Source organism: Macadamia integrifolia, chromosome 1 (genome assembly GCF_013358625.1).
Source record: "Macadamia integrifolia cultivar HAES 741 chromosome 1, SCU_Mint_v3, whole genome shotgun sequence".
Taxonomy (NCBI): Eukaryota; Viridiplantae; Streptophyta; class Magnoliopsida; order Proteales; family Proteaceae; genus Macadamia; species Macadamia integrifolia.
In genome coordinates this window covers 23,835,968-23,845,287 of record NC_056557.1, presented here as the reverse complement: position 1 = coordinate 23,845,287, position 9,320 = coordinate 23,835,968, and the positions used below count along the sequence as shown (strand labels likewise).

Here is a 9,320-nt window from a genome sequence, read left to right as displayed (position 1 = left end):
GTGGGGTAAGACATAACTTGGTACATGGTACATGGTACATTGTAAGTATGAAAGGAATATGATTTGCCAAGTCAACCTATCTTCAAGAAATATACCTTAGAGGTCAAACCTTACGTCCTATGGCCGTGGAACCTTTCCAAAACCTTCATGAATGGTAATGCTTATACACAACCATGCTGCTTAAGGACTCCCCTTGCACAACTTAATTAAATAAAAATATCTAGCCGGCATAGAAGAACGCAAGAACCATGGTTAGTTCACACTAACCATAGTTAATCAACTGATTTCAGTGACGGTCTTTGACGGGTATTTGTTAATCGCCGTCAACACATGGACATCACACCCTTAACAAACGAAAAGTAAGTAATTTACAAGTTTGCTCAAGGGTTGATCCGGATCGGTCCTGGTCAATGGAATCGGCCAAGACATGCCCTCATGTAAAGGTGTCAAAAGTTGGCCGGTGCTGATAAACCCGGTCTGGTTCGATCAGTTGAAACTTGAGACTAATTCGGCCAATTAATAATAAGGTGTTTCGATGCAAGGTATTGGCCCAACGACTTCAATATTAACCAAAATAGAAACATGTATATATACCATCACCTATAATGTTTGGTTACCTAAATGGGCAGAAATGGTCCAAAATTTTAAATTGATGGGATTGATTAGGCCTGGTCAAAACTAGTTATGTTTGATCAATTGACATCCCTACCCTAACCCTAGTTTTTTTCCTACAAGAATCTAATGACCCTCATTGGTTGATTCAACTCCTATTCATGAAACCCCAGATTTCTCAGCTCTTCTTGTGTTATTTTCAAAAATTTGAGATTGAATTGATTGAATCAATCTATTTGGATTGAAATTGGTCAAAACTCGTCCCAATTGTCAATGTTCTAGAACGATCAATTTCCATTAGGTTTCTAAAGACCACATTGAAAGAAATTCAAGAAAGAAAAGCTCCTTCCCAAAAGACAAACTTACATAGAATGAAGTTTGGTAGAGCCACCAAACCCGAGAGATTTCCAATCTCGAGACTGTTCAGACCAAAAAAATGGATCTCCTAATTAGAAGACCAATAAATATAATGAAAACTAACAAAACACAACAAAAGACTAACCCTAAAATGTCATCAACTACAACTTTTGAAGCCTAATTCAAAGCTTATCATTAAGTTTGGATCCGCTACACATAAATTCACTGAACATATATTTAAGGATCTAACATTTGTCTCACTTCTTTCGGTTACAAAGATGAAATAAATATATATAGAAACAAAAGGAACCTGTGTTGAATCCTCAATCCAGATTCCCTAACCTATACTACTATAACCCTAAATAACATCACAACAATCACTAAAACAAACAATAAAAGATAAACCCTGAATCAAAATCCGAATCGGGTGAACCCAATCCAGATCCGATTCCGGGTTAATAACCGACTTGAGCAACTAGGAAGGATCGAGGATGGCAGCCCTGTGTAAATTTCTCGAAAACGCGGCCTACCAGATAAGCATTAGTTTCCCCCTTCGAAAGGTAGCTGACGCGTCGCCGTTTCCTTAAGTCAGTTGGTCTCCTCAACGGACAGGAACTTTCCTAGTTCTTCCTTATCTCCTCTTATAAATCCACCCATAGTCGTTTCCGAGGATTTCTTGTTATTCAAAATCTTGTTTCTGATCTCGTTTTTCTCTGAAATATGGAATACAGACCATTAGAACTCACAGTGATATCTGCTAAAGATATCAAAGATGTTAATCTCTTCGGGAAGATGGACGTCTACGTCGTTGTTACTCTCGGCGGTGATCCCCGTACGAAGCAGAAAACCCCAATCGATAAAGATGGTGGGAGGAGCCCTAATTGGAATTTCAAGATGAACTTCAACATCGATGAAGTCGCTGCTCAGAAAGGGGGTCTTGTTCTCGTCTTTCAACTATTTTCGGATCGTAGTCTTGGTGGCGATAAAGAAATCGGCGACGTACATGTCCCCGTTAAGGAGCTACTCGAAAGCGCCGGTAAAGGAAATTCTGCTCAATCTGTTACTTATCAGGTCAGGAAACCTTCTGGTAAAGCCAAAGGTCAGTTGAATTTCTCTTATAAGTTCAGCGATAAAGTCACTGCTCCGGCATCGGCGGTATCAAAAGCAGCTGAACCCATTACCGCCTACCCAGTTGCTGCAGGGACCAGCGCGGCTTATGCTGCATATCCGGCACCTGGATCTAGTAGTGCGTATCCTCCGCCGGGGGCTGCGGGTTATCCACCTTACCCGCCGCAGCCGCAAGGAGCGTATCCACCGCCAGAGGGATATCCAAAGCCGGTGGCAGGGTATGGGTACCCACCGCCAGGGGCGTATCCATACCCTCCACCTCAACCAGGTTATGGGTATCCACCGCAGCAGGGTTATCCGCCTGTGCAGCAGCCGCAAAAGAAGAGTAGGCTTGGGTTGGGAGCTGGATTGCTGGGAGGAGCACTTGGAGGTCTTTTGATAGGGGATTTGATTGCTGATGCTGGTCATGGTGGTGGTTGCGGTGGTGGTGGCTGTGGTGGTGGTGGTTGTGGTGGTGGTGGTTGTGGTGGTGGTTTTTAATTTCTGATATTTTCCTTTTTTTCCTTCCTTCCTTGGCTGTATGTAACTGATTTGGGCTTTACGAACTTTACACTTGCATAGAATTTGGTTGATCGCTTGGCAGATTTTGGATCTTTTCTTGTTCTTCTTTCTCCCCGTTTCAGGAAAACCGGATACTATTTCTCACATAATCTCGTTGCTCTCCCTTCTTAGCCCGCTTAAGATAGGAGAAGTAATCAGTTTCTTCGACTTCCTGGAATTCTGTGAATAATTAAACTGTTCTACTTTACCAATTGTGAATCCAACCAGAGCTACCAAGGTTCTTTAATGGCGACCTCATTTTCATGTTCAGATCCTTACACCAAGTAATAATAGGGTTCATGTAAGTGGAATCGGGTCACTGATATTGGTTCTTCCTGGATGAACCGGAAATTGAGCTGGATTCGATCTGATTCAGAACAGTTTTCGGTTAAGATCTTGTCTCCTAAGTGATGGACATAAAGATTTGAATGAGATAAAAGATGGAGGAAGATGAGATCTTATCTTAATCGATAAGGTAACTCAAATATTTGGTCTATAGTTTCCAAGTCAGTCCAACATTGGAAGCCTTTCATGGTGGACTAAATATCGGGTTGAAATCGTTTGCAATTTCGATCTTGTACAATTTTGTACAATACCATTTTCAGACGGTGACACGTGTATTGATACAAATACAATGGCCCAGATCTGGTACAACTAATAAAACATTAAATTAGTGAAAAGGCATTTAAATCAGATCCGGACCATTGCATTGGTATTAATTCACGTGTCATCCTCTGAAGGCGGTATTTTACGGAATTGTACGAGATCGGAATAGCAGACGATTTTTTTCCCTAAATATCACAACAATATGACATAGCTAAGCCTAAGAATTCTTAGTAGACCTTGTAGCAATGCTTTCAGATTTAAAACCGGGTGATTCTAGCGTGTGGTTTGTCATTGTTAATTTTTTATTTATCATGTCTCATCTTACCTCTTATCCCTCTTTTCTCGTCTCTTCTTACAAATTTGGGAGATGTTAGTGCAATTTTTCTCATAATTTTATAAGCCACAATACATAAATTATTTAGGAAACCATATCTATCCCATTGCGCTCTGGAGTCAAGCTATGGATTTAGAATCAATTTTCTCTCTCTTCATGTCCTTACCCTTTGGGGAATATCTATGAGTGCCCTTCATTGCCCAGATATTGGTTTGGAGACTATGAGTAGGAAGCGATTCTCAACCCCAAATTATTTTAATTGAAAACTTCCCATCAAGTCATGCTGCAATTTTTCTCATGTATGGCTTTTTTTTTTTTCCTCTTTTAAATATGCGGACGTCATATAGATATATTTTATCTAGAGAGCCATTGGTGTGATGTGCACAATCTCCCTTTTGTTAATGTTGTGGGAACCTTCTCCCATCATTTAATCATTTAAAAACTAGAATAATGACTTAAAATTGGGTTTTAATAAATGTAATATTTAAATGACACTTCAGTAGGGGTACTTCTAATTGTTCATTGTCTTATTCTCATGTCTTATCTCATTTTGTATCCCTCTTTTCTTATCTCTTCCTTCCCTTTCTTTGGTTAGACCTCATTTTTTTCCTATTTTGTTTTGTATGGATCATGTGGCTTTCTCCATTAAGTTGGGATACAGTTAAGGTTTTTGGTTATTGTCGTCATCGTCGTTGCCATCATCGAATATAGGGTATAGAGGAACAATTCAATCATTCATAAATAAAAAAGGGCAATCTAGTGCACGAGGTTTTTTTGCCCTATCAACCATCCGTAAATAAGGGGCAGATTTTTTATTTTCTAGTAGAGGGGACATATATTGTCAACCTTTGATTGTTATGTGGTTCTTCCAATGCATGGTGAAATAAAACTGTCCTCTAAATCATTTTAAGTAAAAACTTCCCAAGATATTTGAGTGCAATTTTTCTCACATGAATTTTTTCCCTCGTTCTTGAATGTGTGGAATTTATATAGAGGATACGTCATTGGTGTGTGTGTAAAATCATCCCCAGATTGGCATTGTGGGGAACCTTCCCCATCATTTTACCATGTAAAGAATAGAATAGTAACTTAAAATTTGGATTTTTTTTATTTTTTATAAGAACAAGTTTCATAAATAATATCAAATGCAACCAAAACCGTATTTATAAACAAAAATAAAAAAGAAAAATGATACCAAAGAGGACTAAATAACTTGTAATCTTCTTTTTATTGATTTGTTTTATTCTCGAAGGTCTTATTCAATAAGAATACTCCTCAGCAGCTCTAAAATGGCAATTTGCAATGTCCTCAAAATTAAAGAATTTCCACTCAATGTCTTCTATCTTGAAGCTCCTCTCCCTGGGCTCAAGGGCAAAAGAAAAATTGTCTTTCTCGAGTCCAAAATAAAATAGCGAATTGGAAAACCCCTCTTCTCTCTTTTAGGAAAAGTCACTCTCATTAAATCGATGCTTAGTTCAATTCCAATCTATTTGATTTCTTGTTTCATTTAACTTCATTCGCCCATGATGATTTCCTAATGTACCCTATCTCTAGAAAAGGTACTTTTATTTAGCATGATTCCAAAGTTAAATAGAGTAAAAAAAAAAATATCCACAAACTCATAGGTTATGCATAATATATGTTTCATATTCCCGATTTCATTTCTAGAGATTTAACCTATTCCAGCCTATTCCAATCCATTCCATCGGGAATCAAAATTGATCCTAAACTCTTAAACGTTGATTCTAAATACCCAATGAGGTATTTGACAATTGGGAGGACCTGAACACGCACCCCAATATATAGACGCTCACCCCCAGATCCTCCCAAAGTTGAAAATCAGAAGAAGAAAAACCCAAGAGGCCAAGAGAGGGGTTGATATACTTCTGCCCTTTTAGAGAAAATGTGTTGGATGGGATGTTATATAATATATGCAGAATTTGTAACCGGACTTCATAAAATAATGTGGTAGTGTGATAAAGTCTTAGGCAGAGGCAGGGGGAGGGGCAGGGGCAAGGGAGGCGAATGGGGGAGTTGCAGAGGGACAGGGGTAGGGGAGGGAGTGAGATTGTGAAGTTTCAAGGAGATAAAGATTACATAGATGGTAGCACACGAGATTGTGAAGTTTCAGGTTCTAGTGACTAGTGCTTCACACTATTGGAGAAGATTTTGCATTGATGGAGACTCACACAATTCCTGTAACGGGATTGCGCGGCTGAGAAGCAGAGAGATGGGCTTCAAAGCCTCCAGCATCATTGATCAAGAGTTTTTTTTTTTTTTTTTTTTTTTGATAAGTAGGGAGGGAAGTAGGTAACAGCTAGGAGACTCGAACTCGAGACCTCCTAGTGAGCATGGGTTTTATACACACCACAGCTCACCAACTGCACTAAGCAGTTGTTGTTCATTTGATCAAGAGTTTGCTCTTTGCTTTTAGGGGTTGTCAAAAAAGCCCAGTCAGCCCGAACCCGCCCTGAGCTCTAACAGTGTCTGGGTTGAGAATTTAGCCCATAGGGTACGGTAGGATTGAGAATTTTAGGCCCGAGGAAGGGTTGGGCTGGGCTTGGGCTGAGGTCTAAACCCAACCCAGCCCAACCCAACCCAATCATGTATATTACGTATATAAATATATAATAATATAAATATGTTAATAATTACAAATTGGAACTTATAGAAAAAGGTATGCAAAAAAATCTTTTGTTTTCTGTAACTACATATATGCGAAAATTTTGATTTTTAATCTCTACAATGAATCAAGATCAAGCAACCAAGTAACCAATAGTATTGGGCTGGGTTAGATTGGGTTAAACCCGGCCCAATCAAGGTCCATTAGGGTTGGGTTGGATTGGGCTAAACCCAACAAAGTTGGGCCTGAGCTGAGATATCTGAACCCGACCTAGGGCTGGGCAGGGCATCCAGGGCTTGGGTTGAATTAAAAGACCTTAGGGTTGGGCTGGGCTATTTGCTACCCTTTCACTTACACTCAAGATATTAAGAAATTTCAGGGAACATGCAGTAACACACATTTGTTTCCATCCGAACCCATGTTCATAAACCACCATAAGAGAACCCAAGAGGTTGAATAGCTAAATCTAGAAAAGATTCTTCAACCAAGAAATCCAAAATCTAAGGAATCCATGGTGGTTGTCCATAACATGGGTTGAAATTGTCTGCAATTTCGATCTCGTACAATTCCGTGCAATACCACCTTCAAGCGGTGACACGTGTATTGATACCAATACAATGGCCCAGATCTGGTACAACTAATAAAACATTAAATCAGTGAAAAAACATTTAAATCAGATCTGGGCCATTGTATTGGTATCAATACACGTGTCACCACCTGAAGGTGGTATTGCACGGAATTGTACGAGATCGGAATTGCAGACGATTTTTTTCCCCATAACATACACTCCTTACTCTTTGATTTTAAAAGGAAAAAAAAAGATATTGAGTATGGTGCCATTGTCGGCTATTGTCGGAGAGGGAACCAACAAGGGAGAAGGAGGGGGAGCCGGAGACAAAGAAGAAGAACATGATAGAGGGAGGGAGGAGGGGAAAATTACAAAAAGCTCGCTCGTCATCCATTTTGGTCAAGCATTGGGGGTTGGACAATTAAGTCCAGTTATAACAATTTGTTGTAAGTTGTAATAGGACCATGGATTTAGGTATTGGTATTTGTGGATATCAATTTAGATCAGATCGGATCAGATCAGATCAGTGTGTATTGGTCACTTTTGTCCCTTTTTTTTTTTTTAATATTTTTTTTTACTGTTTTACTCCTAAAATGATATGGGTAATCGATTCGGATCGATCATGTATATTGATACGATACAACCCATATGATACCAATACTTGAAGCAATGAAAAGGATTGATTACAAATAGATTAATGGACTCTTAATACCAATTCTAAGCTTTTTCTTCATAAACAAAGCTCATTTTAAATGGACTCAGCAATCGTGAAGCGAATCCAACCAGACCAGAGCTTCCACTATTCTTTAATGGCGATCGACCTTATTTTTCATCTTCAGATCCTTATAACAAGTTGAGGCCCAAAGTTCACCTGAGAAATCATGAAACATCACTCTCCAACATCCAAATAACCTTATTCTAACTTTCAATTATTATCATTTTTTTTCAATAAATTAACATGCTTAATCTCTTCATTTGATTATATAATCAACATAATATATATAGGGAGAGGGTAATCTATGCAAGTGGCATAGATGATCTTATCAATGAGGTGCAAAATAATGATTTTGTACATAAAAGGGTAGTAAAGTCATTTCATGTGAGAACGAGAGAAATAGAGAGATATAAAGACAAAGTGCTAGCCTGCCCTAGTACCCTCCTCTAATGACTTAAAGGACTTTTTCTCAACATTATATATTATGGGAAAAAGAAAACTACTGAATAGTGTTGCATACACCTAGATACATCGGGAAGTAGAACCAAGCTATGAAAAAATACTCGTGCCTCAGCTCCATATCCCCATATCTCTAGATGTACGCAACACTATTGGGTAACTTTCTTTCTCCTATATATTATAATCCTTATTTTGGATGTTGAAAATAAACTTATTATCTTTGTTGTTTGCCACTCCATGCTTGAAAATTCTCTCCTCTTTTTTTTTTTTTTTTTTCAAGACCTACTATAGGGTTAGACAAGGCCCCACTAAGGGCCAACAAAAGCCCAATGGCCCCATTTATTATTACACTATACCACTATTACTTGGACAAGGTGGGGGGTGGGGGGTGGGGGGTGGGGATGGGGGTTAGAAGCAGGGTCAAACACTCAACTTCTCTCTAGCCTTGCGCTAGACCTCCACTGGCTAGTTGCCGCTACTAAACTATAATTTCATTCTTATCTCTGATACGATATGTTTAAGAAGAAGTTATAAATCTTACCAAGCCTCACCATGTTTCACCTTAGTTTATAGCGAAATTTCATAGGTTGGTTCTTTTATTATTTTCATTTGTTCTTTGCATATAAGGTTAATTTTGCATATAGGAGTATTTTTAAAAAATTTATTATTTTGTTATGACATACAGATTTTTTTTAATGAATATTATTGTTATTTTTATGTTATTCTAATATCCTCAAAACATGACCTTGGTTTATTTGCATATCTTCTCCATGTGCGATTGATGATGCATCACAAATTGTAAATAGAGTGACTCTTTTGTAATTTCCAGCATGTGAATATTAACAATTTTGTTATGAATTTAAGGTTGCTAACACTATTAGTTCTACTAAAAAAATGTTTCATACTAATTTAATATAGGATATGTATAGATTTTGCATAATTATTTCGTTTACTTTTAAGTATACCAACCATTGCGTTGTAGCGTGGTACAAGAAGCCATTGTACATGCTCTCATTGGCCCCAACTTTGGTGTAGGGGTTACATGACCAGACAATGATCACTTGTCCTTATTTTATATAAAGGAGAGGGTTGGGCACGTGAGTGGCCTTTTTAAAGCTAGCGAGTCAATCAATGGGGGGATTGGGATGCAAGGGGCATGAGTGTTATTTCGAAGGAGAGGGAAAGAGAGTGACACAAAACAATACTTGTGCTTAGTCTTTTCCGTTTTTTATAATATACATTTGTACACACATATCTAACCAAAAAAACAAAAGAGAGAAAAAATGTTTGGAGAGGAGTGTGGCCTATGAGTCGAGATACATGGGAACTAGGGGTGTCAATTCCTAAATCAAATCAGTAAAATCGATCGGACCAAACC

General features: G+C 38.4%; 1 protein-coding gene across 2 annotated transcripts; it reads left to right on the top strand.

Annotated features, from left to right (window-relative positions):
- Positions 1–1,551: 1,551 nt before the first annotated feature.
- LOC122074873 (protein SRC2-like) lies at positions 1,552–2,690 on the top strand. 2 transcript variants are annotated; one of them, XM_042639865.1, is made up of 2 exons: positions 1,552–2,068; positions 2,162–2,690. In XM_042639865.1, exons 1-2 carry the CDS (start codon positions 1,690–1,692, stop codon positions 2,575–2,577), a joined length of 795 nt encoding a protein of 264 aa, XP_042495799.1. In that variant the 5' UTR covers positions 1,552–1,689; the 3' UTR covers positions 2,578–2,690. The 2 variants fall into 2 exon arrangements, with proteins under 2 accessions (XP_042495799.1, XP_042495789.1); XM_042639855.1 differs by having other exon boundaries at positions 1,560–2,690.
- Positions 2,691–9,320: the final 6,630 nt, after the last annotated feature.

Bases quoted from the DNA above. Each gene is read 5' to 3' on its own strand.
- LOC122074873 (XM_042639855.1), top strand. From the start codon at position 1,690: ATGGAATACAGACCATTAGAACTCACAGTGATATCTGCTAAAGATATC.